We start from the raw sequence: 23,262 nt of genomic DNA on the forward strand, positions 1-23,262 counted from the left end.
CTCAAGCTAACAACCTGCAAGAAGAAAGAAGTGATCTCGCCGTGGGCACCGGTGTGGTGTCGACCAAATACCTTCGACGGTCAAGTTAGAATTATTCTCAACTCTAGAATGCTAGAGAGGGTAAATTATGCGTACCTTGATTTGCGAGGGTATTAAGGCTTTTATAGTAGTAGATTGAACTCTCCTCCTTGATGCGGAAGTCTTTTCCTTATAGGAATCCCCTTGAGTAATCCCAAACGTGATGGACAAGACATTTCCTTGTAGAGAAGATTAACGCGCGTATTTTCCGGAATGCTCTTTGCGCTAGGTTTCTGATTTCCTTGGAGACTCTACGTGTGCGACAAGAATATGGAACTACTCTAGGCCCCTGGGCTCTACTGTTGCCGGCCCATGGGCTCGGATCCGTCAGGCCCAATATGGTGAAAGTCCATTTGTGCTAGATTTTGACCCTTCAGTGGTAAAGATGGGCATGATTCTTTTTGTTCCGATGTCTATGTGATGCAAGGTTATATAATTTTCTTTGATGCCAAATTTAATTGCAATGGTGATTTTCTAAAAAAAAGTTCATCATATAAAACTTGTGCTGCATATCTTGGGGCTATCAATTAAGCGTTTTTTAGGAGCTTATTAATAAATTGAATTCTTGGGTTTGTTTCATCAGGTTTAACTTGGAGAGAGCGGCAAACTTCAGGACATTTGTTGCCCCCTCGAGCTGGTCATGCAGCTGTTAACTTTGGTGCCAAAGGAACAAAGTTGTATATATTTTGGGGATATACGAATCAATTCCTATACAACGATGTCTATGTACTTGATATTGGTAAGTAAGAAATAAGCTGACAAGATTAGTTGTGTTAATATATATATATATAATTATTATGTTAGTGTATTTTTTATAATCCCAAATTTTTTTGCAACTGGTGCAGTTACCGGTGTATGGACAAAGGCGATCACGACAGGCAGTAGGCCTTCACATAGAGCTTTTATGACTGGTGACTCCTTGGATTTACAACGTTTTGTGTTCTACGGTGGTTTCAATGAGAGATCTGAAGTTTGTGATGACATGTACTACTTACACACAGGTATAACATTTTCTTTACATTTACACTCATCACTTAAAGCTTTTCGTTGGTAGAATAAATCTAGAATCTGTAGCTTTTAGATTTTTTTTTTTTTTTTTTTGGTTTGGAATATACCTACTCTAATTTGGCTTTTATACATACTGCTTATGTTGAGAGATTTAGAAGTCGTGACCTATACATCAGCTCGGAGGATTGGCAGAATGGACATGAATGGTTTGAAGGAGAACTGAGCCGCTGTGACATTTTGAATTTTGGATTTTTGGGAGAACTTTGGAAGGAGGAAAAAAACGTTGAAGAAACTCGTAATAGAGTTAAAGCAGCAATTGATAGGGTTAAAGATTCAATTAGTCGCATGAAATTATTGCGATTGTCTAGGAATCAATTTGTTTTTCAATTGGAATGCACGGACGCGGCTCCAGAGGAGCCGCACCCGCGTCCGACTCGGCAGGATGTGGCGACGCGGGAGGGACGCCGCTGACTGCGCGTCCGTGCCGCGTCGGGCCGTGTCCTGCCACGTGGATTCCCCGACTCGCGCCGACGCGGCTCAAATCGGGCCGTATCGGCCGAATATTGGTGTGTTTCGGCCGGAAAAAGGAAATCGGCCGGTGAGAAGAAAAAAAAAAAATTTTAACTGAAAATACCGGTGGATTTGATACGCCGTCTTCACCGGCTTAATCCCTTTCTTCTTCTTCTTCTTCTTCTTCTTCTTTTTTGCTTCTTTGTCTTCTTCTTCCTTTTTTTTCGCAGCGTTGCCGTTCTTCTACTCACTGTTTTGTTTCTTTTTTTCTTTTCTTTTTTGAAGAGCTCTGTTTCTTATTACTGTCCCAGGAGATAAAAAAGTGTGGCTCTCACGCCTCTCTGACCAAACACGTGAGAGCCACAACTACACCCTTTTTTTTTTTCTTTTTTAAATCATTTATTTTATTTTTGAGTTAAGTCACATCTTTTTATTTATTTATTATTTATGAGAAGGTTCATCTATTTTAATACCTCTACCAATAATTCAAGTGTCAAAAACTTTATTATTATTATTATTATTATTATTATTATTATTATATAAAAAAGTATGCTTAGTAATATATTAAAAATATAAATAAAAATATTTTTAATAATTTTTTAATCGCCGAGTCCCGCCGCACCCGCACCCACCTTTTTCAAAAATTGCCGAGTCCCGCACCCGTATCCGCACCCGCACCTGAGTTCCGAAACGCACCCGTGCTTCATAGTTTTTCAAAAGATATACTCTAGTATCATAAAGAATCTCCAAAAACGCCAAAATCGTCTAGTATTAGAGAAAAGATTGCTTTCATCCGCTTTATGGGAAGTGAGATATGAAGTGGGCGTTGTTTTGGAGAAATTGAAACCATCCGAAAAGAGTGTGCTCTTTATTAATAGCCGTTCATCTTATGAGGCAGCAATAAGATTGCGGAACAAATATGAATGCAAAGCAATATTTCATTTTTGCTGTAAAGAAGGGGAGGCGAAAATGATGGGGAAGTTGGCTGAGTCAGCTCACCGAAATAGATATCCATATACTGTGAGCGGCGATATGGGTGTGATGTCTAATGGAAAATTCTCTGCAGCATATCCGTGGGGATGCAAGTTGAGAGCAGATGAGAGAAAGATGAAAAGGATTTTTGAAGAGAGGGCAAAAGATGAGAGACCTAACAGGAATGCAAATGAGGGGAGTGGGAGAAACAAAAATGTAAAAGAAGAGGAAGAGAGAAAGGAGGGGCCATCAAGCTCCCACTACTCGTATAATAACCATTAACAGGTAGTGCCAGTGCCTTCTTCCTTTGCTTATTTATTTAAATATGCTATGATGTTAGGGAAGCTTTTAGTAAGACCTGTGAAGTTTAATTTCATCTCTTATTCATGTAAATATGCTATGCTGTTAGGGAAGCTTTTAGTAAAACCTGTTTTGACTATACAATTAGGTTAATATGGGTTTGGTTTTGGCGTTTGTATATTCATTCAGGTACAGGAGCCTGCTGGAAATGCAGTGAGGGACAACAACAAGAATCGAGGAGTGAACTTGCTAGGAATTGGCAAACTTTTGGGGTCTGTGACTATTGCCAGGGGAGGATTGTTTCCCCATAACCACCAGACCCTTATGCCTATAAGGTTGGCAAAGGGAAGGGCTGACATTGGATTTACTTCTCAGGAGTTGTAATTCTAGTGCTTTCGTATAGATTGGGGCTGTTTACCAGTTTGTAACAATTTTAGTGTTTTTCTGTGCTGTACTTGTTTCAACTGAATTTTCTTGTTGAGGTTCTGTTAATGAAATGAATCTTCTTGCTTTTGCACGTCTAATGGGCCTTCTTTTGATATCTTGTTTTAATCAAATTAAATTGAAAATTTAGCACAAAAAAAAAATCAAATTAAATTGAAAGGGTGATAGATTGTATGGTGTTGCTAGTATCTACAGGACAGAATGGTAATTTGATACTTCTGTGAAGATGGCTCTGGTGGAATTCGGCGTTCTCTGCAATGCATTTACATCTTTCATTAGATGCTCATTGTGTTATTGCACTTTTGATATTGATACGGCCTCTGGGTTTTTCAGTTAAGTAAAAGAGCTGGTATGTGTTATTGCACTTTTAATACAAATAATTTGTACCACTTTTTGTGTTCTATTTAATGTTCCGCTAACTATGGTTGTAAATGTCTTTTTTTCTTTTATTTTCTTTTTTTTTTATAAGGAAAGTGAAAAGAATACATGATAAGTTGTAATTAGTGGAATGTAAACTATAATATTTCTAATATTTATAATAATAAGGATAATGATAAAATGATAATTATTATTATTAATTAATTAATTTATTTATTTATTTATTTTTATTGACATTCATTTTTAGAGGTTGACTCTTGACTATTCTGAAAACCCAACAATTTTACACCTCACTAATATATTTAATCATTTATTTAAAAATTTTTAAATAACAAGATACAAAAAGTCTGAAATAACCCAAAAACTATTTTCTTCACCTAAACTAAACTATAGTAGTACTAGCCTTGTCACACACTCTTTACGCTTGAGACTTTTTTTTTTTCTTTTTTTTTTCCTAGTGTCATAATTTTCTTTTTTTTATTTGAATAAGTTTGTTTTGAAAATATAGATTAATAGGAAAGTGTCCTATTTGTAGGCATTTTAAGTGGAGTTAGAGATATATTTTTACCAGGTTGTCCTTAAGTTTTTTTTTTTTTTTTTTGGTTAAACCTAAAATCTAAGGGTGTTTCTGAACTACATAAAAGTCCAGTCGAAAGAGGGGAATCCTTTTATAAATAGTATAGATATATTTTCCTAATTTACATTAATTATTATTTTTTATTTGATAGTTGGTGAGTGCCGACTAAAATACAAGTTACTTAGATAATTAAAATTTTAATAATATAAAAGGTAATTACACTCCCCTGCTTTGAGTTTTGAGGAAATGACACTCTACCACAAATTTGGACGAAAAAACACTTTATCCCCTTAACATCCAATTGACCAAACTTTGTTAAATTAATATTAAATTTTGCTCTGAATTTATTGATTTTTTTTTACTAACAATGATTAAATATTTTTTTAAGAGATTCTTATAAACAAAAGGGGAGTCCTAATTTCTCTCTCACAAAAAAGAAGAAAAAAAAAAGAGTGGAGTCTTAATTTCTTCAAATAATAAATAAATAAAGTGGGGTATTGTTCTTTTCTCTTTTGATTTATTCATTCCATGCAAAGTCCAAAAAGGCTCAGATTGACAAGACATCTAATTCACTATTTAAATGTCTAGAAGTCTGAAGAGCGTACTCTCTCTCTCTCACCCCTCCTTCAACCCTTTGCTAAGGGTATGCTTCCAAAATTATCTTATTTCATAACTAAAACTTATTATTTGAAATTTTTAATTAAAGTGTATTTCAAAATATTAATTACAAATTTTGCTTCTTCTTTTTTTACGAATTATGAAGAGATTTTTTGTTGCAAGTGTATTTTGGTACTTGATAAATTTTGTATTTTATTCTGAATTTATTGATTTTTTTTTACTAACAATGATTAAATATTTTGTTTAAAGAGATTCTTATAAACAAAAGGGGAGTCTTAATTTCTCTCTCTCAAAAAAAAAAAAAAAAAAAAAAAAGAGGGGTTATTGTTCTTTTCTCTTCTGATTTATTCATTCTGTGCACCGACATAAGTCCGAAAAGGCTTAGACTGACAAGACCTAATTCACTATTTAAATGTCTAGAAGTCTAAACAGCGTACACACACACACTCTCTCTCTCTCTCTCCTCGTTCAGCCCAAGTATTCTCTCTCTTTCGTCGGGGACCAATTTCGGTTTTCTGTTTCTATTGCCGTCCTTCATCATCTGTATGTATAATGTTGTTGTTTTGATACATCTTCTAGCTCGTGCATGATAAATCCAATGTATTAGATTAAAAAGGTTTGTCACACTTATAATATCTGATTCTCGGAGATAAAAGAGGAAAAGGGTTTTTTTTTTTTAAAAAAAATTTCAGATTGTTTCAATTTTTTATTTGAATTTGTGCTCAAAATTTTGGTTTTTGCCTGTTTGCCTTGTAGAGTGTAATATTTTGAAGCTAAAGTGAAAAGAAAATTCCAACACCATGGCGGGGTTCTCAAGTAAGAGAAGGAAAATAAGGCAGCCTGATTCAGAGTTTCCTCTGCTCAAGGTGACACCTTCACATTTTGTTTCTAATTTCTATGCATTTAATCTATAATACTATTGCTACTTCAAAATATTATCTTCAATGGTTGCACAATTTTTATTTTTATGTGCTTGTTGCTAACATGTGTCAAATTGTCTTTTCTTCAATTTTTTTTAGTGTCACAAGACTCAAAATGACCTGGAGGATTGGATTGGTATTGGTAAATTGCCACATGAAATACTTGTTTCCATTTTGTCTCTCTTACCTATGAAACAAGCAATTAGAACTAGTGTCGTCGCCCGTAGATGGCAGTATTTGTGGACTTCCATTACTCATTTAGAGTTTGATGATCTCAGCGTAAACTATCTATTGTTTTGTCAACCTCGATCGCCCTCTCCCACTCCCTTTGATATGTGTGCACCCTTAGAACCTACATACCCACCATTTCTTGTTAAAAGGAGGAGATTTGTTGATTAGGTCAATCAAGTATTGAATTTACATAAGGGTTCACATGTAGATGAATTCAGCCTTGAGTTTTCCGTGTATGGTCATTATTTTAAAAGTGATATTGATAGCTAGATAAACTTCACTTTTCAAAAGAGAGTTAAAAGGCTTCATTTGATATTCACATGCACATAGGCTTTTATGGTTTTTCATGTATTTTTTAAAAACTAATTTTCGTACATGAACCACCAAACTCTCTTTAACCGTTTTTTACAAGATAAAAAAGTTTGCACTAATTGAAATTATTCTTTTGAATGTAACCCATCTTTCTCTTATATTTCTCTATTATTTAGTTATATATATTTTGTTTTATTTCAATAATTTTTAAGCAGTAAATCATTTGTTCTTTAATATTTTTTGGTCTTTCAGAAGTTATAATATCTGAATTTTTAAGTTATTTTTTTGTAGTATCTGAAATTGTCTGACAAATTTTTTGTAAGCCATTGCACGTTCAAGCAATGGCTTCTTCATCAAATTGTAACACAAATTGTAGTCATACAAGAGCAAATCATACAATGATGTAGTTTCTTAAATTTTTTATAAAATTATTTTAGTTTACCTCGCAAATAGGTAGGTTTCCATGCATAGCACGGGTTAGCGACTAGTAAAATCTAATTCCTTTTGTAATGTAAAGAACAACTTATACATAATGCGTACAACCTACCAAATATTCATTAAAATTCATAATATTTTTTTAACACTCATTAAAAAAAAAAAAAAAAAACACTTATCTATCTCAATATTAAAAACTTTTCAACATTGTCTTCGACATTTTACTTTGAAAAAAAAAACCAGTAAACATTACTTTAGGGAAACTAAATCACTAGCTTTATTTAATATTTATTAATAGCCTTTTATTTGTAATTAATTTTTTTATAAACTTTATTTTTAATTAATCACTTCTTCCAAATCCAACAGCTTTACTTTTACAAGACCCAAATCAAGCATAAATGCCTTTGGTATATAAATCTAAACAAGTGAGAATCAATACTTGTCCATGTGTTTGCTTCTTATGTTCTTTCTTTGTTTCACTTTCTTTTTTGTTGGGAAGGAATTTTTGGCATAGTGGCATAATGATCCTATATATAGAAGAAGTAATAGATGAACTTCACATAAACTTAGCTTTAAAAAAAATTGAAATTTAGGCTAATTTGGAAGCTTTTCTAGGTGTGTTTTGAAGCTAAAATTGAATTATTCTTTATGTAAGTATAGATAGTTGCTTTTGCAAATTTGTTTATATAGATGTGTTTTTTTTTAATAGTATGTAGATTTGCTTGCTTAAAATTTGTCATATAGATGTTGAATGTAGTAAACTTTTGGGCTTATTTTTTTTATTTTTTTTTTGAGGGGAAACATCGAAATTTTTATTAAAAAACGCCTCTTAAATCGGCTTGAACTACAGAATAAAGATGTGGTGGAACATCCTCCATCCACACTAGAAAATCTGGTATGCCAATGGCATGTCTAGCCAGACCATGAGCTAAAGAATTACCTTCTCTAAATGTATGAGAATAAAGTAATTTAACAAATTGTGAGCGATAAACTTTTCACCTCATCTATGAATAAACCAAATGGAGCTAAAGGGGCCGAATCTTCCGTTTGAGCCTCAAAAACTTCCAGTGAGTCTCCTTCTAAGATAGCTTGTTGTACTCCTATGTCTGATGCCAAAGAAAGGGCTGTAACAGCCGCCATCGCCTCAACCTCTCTGCTGCTATAGGCTTGATGCAACAGTTTCGAGCATGAAGCTATCACTTCACCATCTCCATCTCTTATCACCACACCTATCCCTGATTTATTTTCTTTCGGAAAGATCGCGCCGTCGTAATTTATTTTCAAAAACTCACTCCTCAAAGGCTTCCACCTGCTTCTTGTCCGTCGTGTTTCCTGTTGTACCTGGGGTGCACGAACTACATTCCTCCTTTGGAATTCCAGTAGCCACGTCCTGGCGGTATGGGCAAGTTGGTGAAGACTTTCAGCTGGTATATTAAGTCTTACTCTATTCCGCTGGTTCCAGATCATCCATACCGTTGCTGCAAATAATTCAACATCTTTTTTCTGCATAATCAACCACGACCATAGCTCTTTGAAGTCCAGGAATTGCACTGAACTTCTGAAACCCCATAACTCCGCATTGTCCCACACCGGATCCAGTTCAGGACACTGCCACATAGCATGTAAAGAATTTTCTGTCGAGTTGCAGCAGCGCTCACAATCTGAAACGTCAATGACTTTGCGACGGACTAAGGCTTGCTTTGTTGGCAGAGCTTCACGGCAGGCCCTCCACAGCATGGTCTTCACCTTTTGTGGTGTATGCATAGACCAAATGCTCTTCCAAATATGCTTATCCCTGTTTTGATGATCCTGTGCGACATCACCCAGAGTAGCTGCCTCCTCCTTTAGAAATCTGTAGCTGGATTTACAACTGTAGACACCATTGCTTGAATGGGGCCAAAACAGAGTATCCTCGGCTGAAGCTTGGCCTAAAGGAATTTTTTAGTTGTTAATTTTTTTGGGCTTATTTAGTTGTTAATTTTTACTTGACTTAACAATATATTTTTATAAGATATATTATTGAATCAAAATCTTATTAAATATCTATCATAGGTTTATCATATGCAAAATTTCACAACATTTAGTTGTCAATGCCTTCTTCTATTAAATTTAAGGTTTTTTTTTTTTAGTCACAAGAAATGGGAGATCAATTAAAGACATAGTTGAAACTTTTGTGAAAGCATAATGTCTTTCTTGTTTTTTCTTAGCTTTATTATTATCATTATTATTATTATGATTATTATTATTATTGTTATACATGGAGAGTGAAGACCTTCAAATTAAGAGGTTCTTACATTTAGATATTTGAAACGAGGACCCTAATAAAATATAACTCATTTTATAATGTAAATAATAACTTATACATTGTGCCTATCAAATATTCAAATTTTCTTCTAATAACAGCCTTAGTTGAAATTTCATAATATTTTCAAATACTCATTTAAAAAACCCTTATCTATTTCAGTATTTATAAATTTTCAAATGTCTTCCAGATTTTACATCGAAAAAAAAAAAAAAAACAGTTAACATTAATTTAAGGAAACTAAATAAGTAGTTCTATTTAGTTTATCAAAAAAAAAAAAAAAAATCAGTAATTTTATTTAATATTTATTTAACTTATAAAATACACCACCACCGGTCCTACCCCAATTTTGAAAAACCAGCGATTCACTCATACTTGAATGCAGCGATCCAAAATAAGCCCACCCACCTTCTCAGGCCCAAATTCACCCTACTAATTCTAAACGACCTGGAAACTCAAAATAGAGATAAGTGTTCTAGATCCTTCCAAACAAGTCCAAACTCATCAGTGCACCGGCATAAGTCCGAAAAGGCTCAAACCGACGAGACCTAATTCACTATTTAAACGTCTAGAAGTCTAAACAACATACACTCTCTCTCTCCTCGTTTAGCCCAGGTATTCTCTCTCTATCTCTCTCTTTCGTCGGGGACCCAATTAGGGGCGACCCTAGACATTTTAGGGTCTAAGGCGAGAACTAAAAATGGGGCATTTTTTATACTTATATATTAATTAAATTAATTTTTATTTAATATTTTTATATAATATTTTTCATCATTATTTTCATTTTCTTCTAAATTATTTTGGTGAATTTCTTGCTCATTTGTGATATTTTCATCTAAATTTTGTGTTATATTTTGTTTATTACTAATAACAAATTTATTCATTGATCCTTTTTGAGACTCAATTAATTTTTCTACTTTTTTTTTTCTTTTTTTAAGTTTTTTATATCCAGATGCATATTTTCTAGTAGACATTTGTAATCAAAAAATATATTTATAAAGACCAAAAAAAAAAAAAAAATAACTTTCAAGTGTAGAGAAAATGAGAAATAGAACCTGATTTATATAAAAAGTATTGTTGTAGTTTCACTGAACAATAACAAGTTTTTAGCAATCTCAACCTGCATAAATTAAAAAAAAAAAAAAAAAAATTAAGTACAAGCATAACAAAAATTTAAGCACAGCCATAACACTGACACAAGACTTATTAATATGACCCACCAAAAAAAAAAAAAAACAAAACAAAACAAAACAAATCCTATTTATAACAAAAAAAAAAAAAAAAATGCAGGCTTTAAAAAAAAAAAAAAAAACTTAAAGGCCCAAACTTAACGCCCAGTCCAGGGAGGGTCCAGGCAGCCATAATGATAAACTGATAAGTGATAAACAAAGTTACAAAACCAGCCAGGGACAGGGAGGGCCCAAATAAACAAAGTTATCTTAAGTTCTTAACAAATAAAATGGCCCAAATATTTATTATAATTTTATTTATACCTGATTCCTGAACCTCAGAACCTGATACGGTGAGGTGAGCAGTTGAGACTTGAGAGAGGCGGAGGGCAGAGAATCAGAGAGAGGCTGAGATGAGAACAGACTGAACAGTGGAGACTGGACACTAGAGAGAGGCGGAGAGCAGAGACTAGAGAGAAAGGTAAAATTTTTAGGGTTTTGAGTTGTGATTGTTTTGTGGTTAATCTCTTAGACCGGATTTGTAGTTTATCTGGTTGTTTTTTGGTCAATGATTTTGTTTAGAACCAATGTTTAATAGGATTTACCAAAATTTTTGTTTTTTTGGTTAAAAGGATGTGCCAGATTATTTTTGTAATTCTTTTGAAACTAAATCCTCTACTACCCGGTTCTTTTCTAAAATTTTGGGGCCCCTTTCCACTTGGGGGCCTTAGGCAATTGCCTAACTCGCCTAAGGGACCCAATTTCGGTTTTCTGTTTCTGTTGCCGACCTTCATCATCTGTATGTATAATGTTGTTGTTTTGATACATCTTCTAGCTCACGCATGATAAATCCAATGTATTAGATTAAAAAGGTTTGTCACACTTATAATATCTGATTCTCGGAGATAAAAGAGGAAAAGGGTTTTTTTTTTTTTTTTTTAAATTTCAGATTGTTTCAATTTTTTATTTGAATTTGTGCTCAAAATTTTGGTTTTTGCCTGTTTGCCTTGTAGAGTGTAATATTTTGAAGCTAAAGTGAAGAGAAAATTCCAACACCATGGCGGGGTTCTCAAGTAAGAGAAGGAAAATAAGGCAGCCTGATTCAGAGTTTCCTCTGCTCAAGGTGACACCTTCACATTTTGTTTCTAATTTCTATGCTTTTAATCTATAATTTCAAAATATTATCTTCAATGGTTGCACAATTTTTATTTTTATGTGCTTGTTGCTAACATGTGTCAAATTGTCTTTTCTTCAAAAATTTTTAGTGTCACAAGACTCAAAATGACCTGGAGGATTGGATTGGTATTGGTAAATTGCCAGATGAAATACTTGTTTCCATTTTGTCTCTCTTACCTATGAAACAAGCAATTAGAACTAGTGTCCTCGCCCGTAGATGGCGGTATTTGTGGACTTCCATTACTCATTTAGAGTTTGATGATCTCAGCGTAAACTATCTATTGTTTTCTCAACCTCGATCGCCCTCTCCCACTCCCTTTGATATGTGTGCACCCTTAGAACCTACATACCCACCATTTCTTGTTAAAAGGAGGAGATTTGTTGATTGGGTCAATCAAGTATTGAATTTACATAAGGGTTCGCATGTAGAGGAATTCAGCCTTGAGTTTTCCGTGTATGGTCATTATTTTAAAAGTGATATTGATAGCTGGATAAACTTCGCTTTTCAAAAGAGAGTTAAAAGGCTTCATTTGATATTCACATGCACATGGGCTTCCACACAGAGGTCATACACTCTTACGCCTCCAATGCTTTGTAATTACAGACTCGATTCGTTAGTACAACTCCGTCTGTGCTATGTGGAGGTGACCGGAGAAGTTCTCGAATGCTTTTTGTCTGCTTGCCCACTTCTTGAATTCTTATCTGTATCAGACTCACATGTGATGAATTTTAAAATTTCCGGACCATCACTCAAGCTAAAGCAATTAGAGATAACTTACTGCACATTGACAAGTCTTGATATTTATGCTGTGAATCTTATGTCATTTAAATATGTGGGAAACCATGAATGCATTTCTTGGAAGCACACACCCCCGCTTGTTAATGCACATTTTGGTGGGCCTTATGCCAGCTATATTATCAAGAGCTTTTTCCAGTTTCAAAGCTATCTGTCTCAGCTAGAGACACTGGTGTTGGACTTAGGGTTTCAGGTCAGTATGTAAAAATCCACTTTTCTGTTCCAAAGTACAAACAAAATAAGATGCTTATCCATTTTGTTGTGATTGAATTTTTCAGAAGTTAACCTGCTTTCCCAAACTGCCCAAATTAAGGAATCTTAAGCAATTGGAATTGCAACTGAATTACCGTGTGTTCTGCCTCCTCCTTTGCACATCCCTACTACGTGCATCTCCTTCATTAAATAGATTTAAAATTAAGGTGAATATTCTTACTTTTGAGAGCTTTAATTGTGGATTTTATGATAATGTTTATTTTTGGGTAAATTTCACTCTTACCACCCTAGATTATTATTGATTTTGCAATCTTCCCCTAAGATAATGATTTGTGCATTTCACAGCCCAATTTAAAAGAAGAAAAAAAAGATTAGCAATTCACCCCTAAAGAAAAAATATGCCTAAATTACCCTTAACTCAAATAGTGGGATGGTAGTTTAGTACACTTGGCATGTCAACTGAAAATAAGAAATTTTATTTTCTTAGATTTCTAATTAAATCTATTAGATTTTTTTTTTCTTTTTTGACGCAAATGTCTGATGTGCCATATGCTGCCATGTCACCAGTTGTGTCAGGCATAGCTTTTGTATTTTTTTTCCCTTGATTTATGGGGTATGTTGATACAATTCTTTCAAATTGGGTGTTAATTGAAAATTTGATTATCTAGGGGAGATTGCAAAAGGGGTGTGTGGAAGTATGGCTCTTTTGGGGGCAGTTTGGGTTGGGGGGGGGGGGGGGGGGGGGGAACCACATTTATATTCGGAGGGGCTGGGAAAAGTCTTCAAGGTTTATTGCTTTTGAAGTGGGAGGTGGTACTAGATTTAGTTTTTAGAGTGATTTATGGTGTGTTGAATACATGAGAAGAACCCTAAACAATATTAACATCTATGAGTTAAAAGATCTAGAACTGCATTTATCTTTTGCTCCACATAATCCCAAGCGAGCTATTATCCTGGGGATCTCCCTTAAGGGGCATCAAACCCTACTGAGTGCTGACAATTTTTTTTTTTTTTGGTCTTACACAGTTACACTACCTAGGGTAGACCATTTCTTCCCATTTTTATAGTTTTTTTTACTGAATTAGCTAATTTTGTATTGTTGTATGTTATGATTTCAATATGACTTGTGAACAAGGTAGGCCTATGAACTTTCTGTTAGGAACTTGCTGTTAGTTTTGTGTTATCATGTATAATCAAATATAGTATACACGTAATAACTATCTAGATTGATAGTTGGATGTGGGACATATTATTGTGCACTCTGAGTCTCTGACACACTATTGGATTTGCTGCCCCTCTCTAACCAAGAAACAAACCATACAATACGTTCAAGTAATTTAATTTGAATCCAAACTGACCCTTAGTTCTCAGAAACCCAAGCAGAACCTGTTAGGTTGGGTTGCCTGCAATTTGTTGTTGAGGTCCTCGTGTGTGTGTTTTAAATTTATAAAGGACTTGCTTTCTTTTCTTTTTGAATGTTAGTTGCATGGTTTCTTACAAACAATTCTCTTTCTCTGAAAAAAGGTTGTGGCATGGGATAATCTCTACACTTAATTTGAACCCCTAAACGGAATATTTGTATCATGTGTCCCTATCAAAGCATGACTCTCATGTTAGTTTCCACTTATTAAAACGCCACATTTTGTTCCACTAGATGTAGAGATATATTTGTGTGTTGAAAAAATTTAGGCTAAGGTGTAATTAATGCAAAGGTGCAATGAAACCATAATCTTACTTGAAAATTTTGTTTTCTTGCTTGTTTGTAAAATTGTGAGATAAATTGATTTCTTGTTTCTCTTTGTACCAGAAAAAAGATGAAACTCTACTTTTTTATGGTTTATTTGTTTCATTTTGCCTTTATTTTATTTTTTATTTTTGAATGCACCAAACAATCTAGAAACAAGTTATGATTTTGGGGATCCCCATTGAGGACTTCAGAACCTGCTGAGTTTTGACAACTTTATTTTAGCTTATAGTGCCTAGGGTAGACTTAACCTTCCCACTTTGATGGCTTTTCCCTTAATTAGCAGGTTATATATTCTTACATAGGTTAACAAGATACATAAATTGTGAAAAAGAGTCTTTGGAGGGAGAGGAATAGTAGATGTTTTGAAGATACTGAGAATTCTATTCCTGACCTCAAGCTTCTCTTTTTTAGAACTTTAAGGGATTGGTTGTTTGCTTTGCAAGATAAATCTTTCCCCTCTTTTATTGATTTCCTAGACTCTTGTAATTTTTGTATTTGATTTCTTTTCCCTTGTACACTTCCTGTGCACTAGGGTGTTCCCTTTTTTATCAATATATCTTTTACTTATCAAAAAAAAAAATAAATTGTGAAAAAGATAGGCCTATGAACAATTTTTTTTAATTTAATGTTTGTGTTAGCATTTAATGTATACATGCAATAACGTCCAGTTGATGATTTGGATATGGGTCAAGCACTATCAGCACTCTGACCTTATGGTAAGGTTGAACATATTTTGTTTTCTTTCCCTTGATATGGTGGCAGTAACCAGTAGGTTGGCCAGAAAATTTCTCTGTTGAACCTATCTCCTCATAGCAATATGAGATTTGCGTTTAACTGACAGTAGAAGATGCTTTTGCTGCACAAAAGAACTGTCCATTTGGAAGGAATGGTGGAAAACTGTTTTTTAGTATTAACTGCCATCCATCTTGCGTAGAATCTGGATTATTGTGGAATGCAGGAATTGAAATGGGAATGTTTTATCCCACTTGCACAGAATGTGGTATGTTGGGGTTAGGCCTTTGCAGCTCATATAAATTAATCACTTTCTTTTTATGTTAATTTTTATGCAATTTTTAAGACGGGCTTGCAGTTTAGTATGCAAGGAAATCAGGTACTTTGGTTTCAAATCATACCACTCCCCCAATGGGCCCCTGAGCCCACATGGGGGCCCTTTTGTAGGCAAGAAGTGGGCATAAGGCAGTATTGTTGATGCTCTAGCTGGACTTGTTTATTTTGTCTGTATTGCTTTTGATGTGGTAACCTTTTGTTATGTGCTACAGCGATTTCTTTCACTTCTTTTAAATGGGACAACTAGATGGTTTATTTCCTATTACAAATCACTTCTTCATGTTAGGTTCATATTTTGGAGTGAGAGCACTATTGCCTTTTCTACTTATTATGAGTATTGATGGCTTATATTCTCTCTTTAACTTCCAGACTTGGAATAACCATGGGGTGCTAACCTTTTTTCTTATGCAGTTCTTTGACTTGGAGAAACGTACGAAAGAAAAAATGGAGATAAAAAAGTCTAAATGTAAACATAAATGCCTCAAGGTGGTTAAATTAAGTGGCTTTGTTGGGTGTGGAGTTGATCTGGAGATTGCAAGGTACATATTGAGTCATACTTTGTCACTTGAAAAGATAATTATCAATCCCCGCCATCCATTTATAGTGACAACTGAGGATACTGATGAGCATCTAAAGGCAAGAAGTCGTGCTAGGCAACACCTTGAACATATATTACCTCAAGGAACACAATTAGTGGTACTCTAAATATGATCAACTTTTGACGGTGAGGCTGGGATGGTGCTTCTGAAGTGCGCTTTGTTTTTTGGTAGTAGCAATGGATTTTGAATCGTATCATGTGTATTATTATGTTATAGAGCTCGGTATTTTTTTTATATTATTTGGTTTTTATTTATTGTTATAATATGAGCTTCTTTCTTCTTTCTTCTACTTTTATTTTTTTATTTTTTTTTTCCACAATTGGGCAGAGAACAATTTGTGTTAAAATATATTATTCGCCCTAATGGATGTTGAAACCCTTTATCTACCCCAAGGTCCCTATTGTTGAACATTATTCTAGCCATGCCTCCCCATCCCAATAATCATCTTTCTGTTCAAGATTTTTAAATTTGGAATTCTTTCTCCCTTTAGTTTGTTCCCTTTATTATATTAAGACTAATCCCAACTCGTTCTTATATCTATACCTTTAACTTTTATTTTGGCCATATGTCATGTCAGCAATAGCAATTTCCATCGAAAAAGTAACAGTAATGACTAAATCGACGTTGCATTTCAAGGTTAGAGACCAAATTTACACAATTGAAAAATTAGGGACCAAATTGAAATATGGTGTAAAGAATAAAAACAAAATACGTAATTTACCTTAGAAAATATAAAAAATGTAAAAAAAAAAAAAAGTTAAAATTTTTTTTATTCCAATAAAGAGTTTCTAAAAATGTTTTTTAAACTAATACCCATAAGGTATTTGTTAACTTTTGCCAATCTATATATGATCAATCTATATATGTGTGGTTGCAAGCTGCAACTCACCTTTCACAAATCTCTACAATTCACCTTCCACAAATCTCTGAGGAATATTTTGAACTTATAACTTTCAGGATGTGGTTCTCTTATTCTATACACCATGTGTAACAAAGTTACTTCCCTTTTGCACTTTCTTTCATGAATGAAATCCATTACTTATTAAAATAAATTTTTTTTAAAAAATAAACAAGTTTGTTACTACATTTAAGAAAACAAAATGCGGCATTTGAAATTAACAACAAATATAATTTAACTAACTCTCATGCAATGATTAGTCAAAACAGATATATGAGTCATGTTTTGTTATGGGCATGAAGTATTAGATGTGGAAACTTTAGAACATTTAGAAGTAAGAATAAAAAAATTTCACATCAAGTGTAGAAATTTAAGATCATCCATGTACCACTACTAATAATAAAAAAGGTCAAAGTGAAAATAAAAGAAAGAATGTACTTTCTAATTTCCCACCCTTTATTATTACCTAACCCACCATGCCAAATTTAGAAGAGAGCTTTTTCCTCTAGTAGAAAGTAGGCTTGTTGAAGAATCAACCACTAAACTACTCCATTGTTTTTTGTTACAATAAAAAGCTAATAAGTATTTATTCTCAAAAGGTTTTGATATTTTTCAAATAAAAAGATGTATGAGGTTTTTTTTTTTTGCTTTTTAAAAATTTTTAGTTATGAAAACCCGAGATGGTGAATTGGAACTTTGAACATTTTCGTCAAAAACATCAAAAAATGCCAGTTAGCATATACAACTAAAATTAAAAAAAAATTAACATAATTAATATTTTTATTAATTTTATTGTATATACAATAAAATCTATAAATTTATTTCCCTAAATTTTGAGATTATATGTTTGTTTATGAAATTATGCCACATTTTTTATTTGTAGAATAATTTATCAATAAAATAAATAAAGTTTTGTTTTATATATATATATATATATATATAGTTTAACTCATGTAAATTTAGGAGTGTACATGGGTCGGGTTAAGGGGGTTTTTTTTATCCAACCCACCATGGTGGGTCAAAAAAATTCAACCCAACCCAATCCACATGGGTTGGGTTGGGTCGGGTTGAACCCATGGGTTGGACAAAATTATTGTTATTATTATTATTATTATTATTAATAATTGAATAGAAAAAAATATAAATATAAATATATTAAAAAAACCTAAAGATTAGTATTAATGTAACTCCTTAAAATCAAACAACACTAATGACTAAACAACAATAGTAATATACTAAGTTTTGTGTGAACTAATTGGTTTTTATATAGGATAGGAAGAGCAAGTTATTTTAAAAAATTTATTAATTATATAATATATATGGGTGGGTCGGGTTGGGTTTGTCGGGTTGGGTTTGGCGTGAGATGAGATTAAGGAAAACAATAAGCAAAACATGGCCAAATAGAGAGAAAAATTGAAGTAAAAAAGAGCTTACTTCAAATCTATCTACTGTTGTTGTTGTTGTTTGTAGTGAAATCTGAAGCAAAGAGGTGAGTGAGAGGAGTTTCTTAACAATGATGATAATGGTGAAAAGAAGAGTAACACAAAATTAAGAGAATTGGAAAACTAAAGAAGAAGAAATTTGAGTTTGAAAACCAACGTGAGTGTATTAGGAGTGTGTTCTAATTTTGTAGATAATGTTTTACGTGGAAGTTAAAGAAATGTTTTTACCAAGTTTTGCTCCTACTTAAACATAGGGTGTAGGGGTATTTTGGCACAAAAAAAAAATCCGGTCCAAACAAGCGCAATCCCTTAAATAGTAGTATAGATGAGGTTATTTTTCTCTTTGCAGCAAGTAATATATTGTGTCTTAATACAAGTTGCAGCAAGTAATATATTAAGTCTTGGATTACCGTTTAGCAAAAAAAAATTCTTGGGTTATCAGATTATGTGTTAATTTTCTTCTCCATGTTTTGGTTTACCAATGAGAAATTAAATTTATGTGATAGATTTCAAGAATAGGATAATTATTGCTTAATTTGTAAAAAATGATTGTTTTATCTCCAACAAAAACTTATTATTTTATCATGATTTAGATTCTAAAAGGAAAAAAAGAAAAAAAAAATTTTAACTCCCACATAAAATAGTGCCTACAGAATAGGACTACACTTTGTTATCATTATCCTTTCCATATCATTATCTTATCTTATCTTTTTTTATTTTTTTCTTTTATTTGGTCAGTTTGATGGATGTTTAAGTATTTTCTCTAATTAATGACTATTTTTTAAAGAATAGGAATGATATATATTGATTTGTCCTTTTTTTTTTTTTTTTTTTTTTTTTGGTGGTTATCGGGTTTCACTCATTATTTTAGTGTATGTGTTCTAAGTGGTGCTCTCTCTTCCTCTTATTATTTTTTTTGTTGTTGTTTTTCTTACATTTAAGCCTTACTCTCTATTTTTTGTATTTTTTTTAGGGTGACATATCAACAATTTGGTTAGATTGCATAGCAGACACATTGGATGAATTCGGGTGAGCGAAGTGGTAGTCATTCTATCAAGTAGTTGTTAAAAAACATTTTTTGTAAATATCCTACGTTTTAAAATTTAATATTGTCCTTTTTTGTGCCTTTCATTGCACATTTGATGATTTTGTAAGCAATTGTTATATACGCAAATTTGCTAAAGCAAGAATGAAACTGGAGAACTTATCTTTAAAACTAAAATTTTAAAATTGTGGTGAAAATTGCTTCTAAATAATAGACTAACTTTTAGGGTTAAAAACCTACACCCTTAAATATATCTTATATTTGATAGTTTAAAATATTACTTCATTATCTATCTATACTACAATTTAAGCGGCTGCCCCTGTTTGGACCGGATTTTTTTTTTGTTCCAAAATACCCCTACAGCCTATGTTTAACTGTTTAAGTAGGGGCAAAACTTGGTAAAAATGCTTCTTTAACTTCCACATAAAACAGTATCTATAAAATAGGAACACACTCCTAGTACACTCACGTTGGTTTTCAAACTCAAATTGCTTCTTATTCAGTTCTCTAATTCTCTCAATTCAGTGTTTTCAAACTCCTTTCACCCACCTCTTTGCTTCAGATTTCACTACAAACAACAACAACAGCAGATAGATTTGAGGTAACCTCTTTCTTAGATCAAATTTCAGCCCTTGCTCTCTCTCTCTCATCTCTATTTGGCCATGGTTTGCTTATTGTTATTCCGAAACTTACTGGATATTTTCTGATCTATTGTTTTACAGGCCTTTTGGTTTAGGAGGGGCTGCAATTTAAAGTTGGAAAATTGTAGGTTGTGTGTTCATAAGGCTTTCAACCATGGGTTTCTATGTTGCCAAATTAATTGAGACTTTAATTCTTGCGATTGTGTTGTGTCAGTGGTTTTTTATATATTTTATTTCCCTTATTATGCATTTCTGACTTAGTTTTGTGCACTTCTGTTTTCCTCCTTTTTGTTGTTGTTTGAGTTTGGCTGCCAAATTGTTGATGCATAACCTAACCTTCATAGTGATCGTCATATATATGTTTGGTGCAGAGGGAAGAAACATCACGATAATGCTACCGTATTTTTTTTTATTAAAGCTCAAAACAAACGTGTCTTCTATTTCCATCAGGGCCACATCGAAACAGGTTCATTTTTAACTCTAAAGCTAGCATTTTTCACCTTACCTTAAATTGTTATGGTTTGCAAGTCTGATTTTGGGCGACAGCTGTGAAAGCTTGAGTTTTTTTTTTTGATAGTTTTGGTTCGTTTTTAACTCTAAAGCTAGCATTTTTCACCTTAGCTTTAATTGTTATGGTTTGCAAATCTGATTTTGGGCGTGACAACTGTGAAAGCTTGAGTTTTTGTTGATAGTTTTGAGCTTTTGTTTCAGGAATAAAATCATATGAGGTTCTCAATCTCAAATGCTAGGATAATTATTGCTTAATTTTTTTAAAAAAGGGTTGTCTTATCTCCAACAAAAACTTATTATTTTATCATGATTTACATTTTAAAAGGACTACACTTTCTTATCATTATCCTTTCCATATCATTATCTTATCTTTCTTTTTTTTTTCTTTTCTTTTATTTGGTCAGTTTGATGGGTGTTTAAGTATTTTCTCTAATTAATGACTTTTTTTTTTAAAGAATGGGAATGATATATATTGACCTTTTTTTTTTTTTTTTTTTTTTTTTGGTTCTAGCTTTAGAGGGTGGTGAGTCCTTTAATGTTGGTTTCCTATTTTTTTGCAACTTTAAGGGAAAAAAAAAATCCCTATGTTTTAGGTATTTTAATAATATGCCAGCACTGTTTTACATTTAATTTTAAAAAAAAAAAAAATTGTTTTAAGTATTTTTATTGCTAAAATTTTGCCTATTATTTAGATACTAAAGCAAGAATGATACTGGAGAACTTATCTATCTTTAAAGATAAAATTTTAAAATTGTGCTGAATGTTGCTTCTAAATAAATAATAGACTAACTTTTAGTGGTAAAAACTTACACCCTTAAATATATCTTATATTTGATAGTTTAAAATGTTACTTCATTTTAAATTTTAAAATTTTAAAAATTGGTAATAATCTGATCCAAACTAACTTACCAAAAGACAAAAAGACTCCAAACAAACCATGCCTTTTGAATTTGCATCAAGTGTTATGTGTTCTTAGTTAATAAATTTGCATCAACATTTTTATTTTTTATTTATTATTTTTTTTTTGAGGGTGGTGAGTCCTTCAACGTTGGTTTCCTTTTTTTTTTTTACAACTTCAAGCCAAAAAAAAAAAAAAAAATCCCGATGTCTTAGGTATTTTAATAATATGCCAGCACTATTTTACATTTGAATTAAAAAAAAATGTTTTAAGTATTTTTATTCCTAAAATTTTGCCTATTATTTAGATATTACTTAGAAGTAATTTTTTCAATGATTTTATACTTATATATTTAAAGAAAAGAGGAAAAAAAATAAAAACCACGTTTTATAGTCTATTATATTTTAGGGGTAAAAACTTACACCCTTAAATATATCTTATATTTGATAGTTTAAAATGTTACTTAATTTAAAATTTTAAAAATTGGTAAAATTTAATCTGATCCAAAATAACTTACCAAAAGACAAAAAGTCTCCAAACAAACCATACCTTTTGAATTTGCATCAAGTGTTACGTGTTCTTAGTTAATAAATTTGCATCAATGTTTTTTATTTATTTATTTATTTTTTGAGGGTGGTGAGTCCTTCAACGTTGGTTTCCTTTTTTTTTTTTTTTTTTTTTTTTACAACTTCAAGCAAAAAAAAAAAAAAAAAACCCGATGTTTTAGGTATTTTAATAATATGCCAACACTTTTTTACATTTAAATTTTTTTTTAAAACGTTCTAAGTATTTTTATTCCTAAAATTTTGCCTATTAATTATTTAGATATTACTTAGAAGTTATTTTTTCCATGATTTTATACTTATATATTTAAAGAAACGAGGAAAAAATAAAAACCACGTTTTATAGATTTTCAACCAATTAATAACATGAAGACTTTTTAATACAAAAATAAATAAATAAATAAATATTCTTCAATAGTTAGGGGAGGGAAATTTCAACCAATTCAGCTATTATTTAAAAAAAAAAAAACATTATAGTATGGCTAAAATATTTTTAGTGTCAAACTATTGCAACTCAAAAATAAGGGTGCAATATTTTTTTGCAAAACTTTTATATAACAAATTTGACTACAAAATTTTAACATAGCACATGCTTCCACTAAATATTGTGCTAAATAATTATTGCACTAAATATGTGTGAGGACCCAACTTGGGAGACAGCCCAAGATGAATGGACTAAAGCCCAAAAAGCCCAAAATAATGAATTTGTAGAGAGTGGGTTGGAAAAACTGGGTCAAAATGAGTTGGACCACAAATATAATAGGCTTAATTCACAAAGGTAAAAACAAAGGATTAGATTAAGTTTAGAAAAGACGTCCTTGGCACATGTCCTTGATGGTCAGTTCTTATGTATTCCTCACAAGTACGATTACAGGTTTGGTTCTTGGTTGTTATAATGTTTTCCTTTTGATTTTTTTGATCCCCTTTTCATGGTGGGTCTTTTCCCTTATATAGTCCTCCTTGAATGATTCTGGCCTTCCATTTGTAATTCTTTAAGATTTCATAACCTTTCCGGAGAAAAACTGTGCTAAAATCAGCAATTAATTTATCATCAATTCATCACACGTCCACTCACTTTATGTACTTTAAGTTAACAAAATTAAAGTTAAGAATATATGAAGAAGTGAAGAAGTGCTCCACAAAACATTCACATAACATTTCCATCAAAAAAAAAAAAAAAACTAAAGAAAGAAATCCCTCAAAAAAGTAAAAGACTACAAAAAGAAAAGATATAAGACTAAAGACAAAAAAAGGAAAAAAAAAAAATTGTAAAATCAACTATTAGGTCGCCTCTAATTGTTCATTTATATATGTGTGTTCTTCTCAAGAGGAAAAACACAAACGTACAACACTACTATTTAGATCCCTCGTGAGATGAGATTAAGAAAAACAATAAGCAAAACATGGCCCAA

General features: G+C 32.2%; 2 protein-coding genes across 4 annotated transcripts; both read left to right on the plus strand.

Annotated features, from left to right (window-relative positions):
• Positions 1-2,565: 2,565 nt before the first annotated feature.
• On the plus strand, positions 2,566-3,252 carry LOC126719288 (histone H2A-like). The gene is made up of 2 exons (XM_050421858.1): positions 2,566-2,784; positions 3,058-3,252. Exons 1-2 carry the CDS (start codon positions 2,566-2,568, stop codon positions 3,250-3,252), a joined length of 414 nt encoding a protein of 137 aa, XP_050277815.1.
• Positions 3,253-5,615: 2,363 nt separating this feature from the next.
• On the plus strand, positions 5,616-16,142 carry LOC126717174 (F-box/FBD/LRR-repeat protein At1g13570-like). 3 transcript variants are annotated; one of them, XM_050418591.1, is made up of 5 exons: positions 10,552-10,735; positions 11,268-11,377; positions 11,520-12,419; positions 12,505-12,645; positions 15,666-16,142. In XM_050418591.1, exons 2-5 carry the CDS (start codon positions 11,312-11,314, stop codon positions 15,957-15,959), a joined length of 1,401 nt encoding a protein of 466 aa, XP_050274548.1. In that variant the 5' UTR covers positions 10,552-10,735; positions 11,268-11,311; the 3' UTR covers positions 15,960-16,142. The 3 variants fall into 3 exon arrangements, with proteins under 3 accessions (XP_050274549.1, XP_050274550.1, XP_050274548.1); XM_050418592.1 differs by lacking the exons at positions 10,552-10,735; positions 11,268-11,377 and adding an exon at positions 5,616-5,751; XM_050418593.1 differs by lacking the exons at positions 10,552-10,735; positions 11,268-11,377 and adding an exon at positions 5,633-5,751 and having other exon boundaries at positions 11,378-12,419.
• Positions 16,143-23,262: the final 7,120 nt, after the last annotated feature.

This window comes from Quercus robur, chromosome 3, assembly GCF_932294415.1.
Source record: "Quercus robur chromosome 3, dhQueRobu3.1, whole genome shotgun sequence".
In the NCBI taxonomy this organism is placed as follows: domain Eukaryota; kingdom Viridiplantae; phylum Streptophyta; class Magnoliopsida; order Fagales; family Fagaceae; genus Quercus; species Quercus robur.

What these genes read in the sequence shown, in the direction of transcription:
- LOC126719288 (XM_050421858.1), top strand. Translation starts at nt 2,566, where the DNA reads ATGATGGGGAAGTTGGCTGAGTCAGCTCACCGAAATAGATATCCATAT. An exon ending in GGAGTGGGAGAAACAAAAAT is followed by an intron (nt 2,785 to 3,057) that starts GTAAAAGAAGAG and finishes ATATTCATTCAG; the next exon opens with GTACAGGAGCCTGCTGGAAA.
- LOC126717174 (XM_050418592.1), top strand. Translation starts at nt 5,686, where the DNA reads ATGGCGGGGTTCTCAAGTAAGAGAAGGAAAATAAGGCAGCCTGATTCA. An exon ending in CAGAGTTTCCTCTGCTCAAG is followed by an intron (nt 5,752 to 11,519) that starts GTGACACCTTCA and finishes AAAAATTTTTAG; the next exon opens with TGTCACAAGACTCAAAATGA. An exon ending in TAAATAGATTTAAAATTAAG is followed by an intron (nt 12,646 to 15,665) that starts GTGAATATTCTT and finishes TTTCTTATGCAG; the next exon opens with TTCTTTGACTTGGAGAAACG.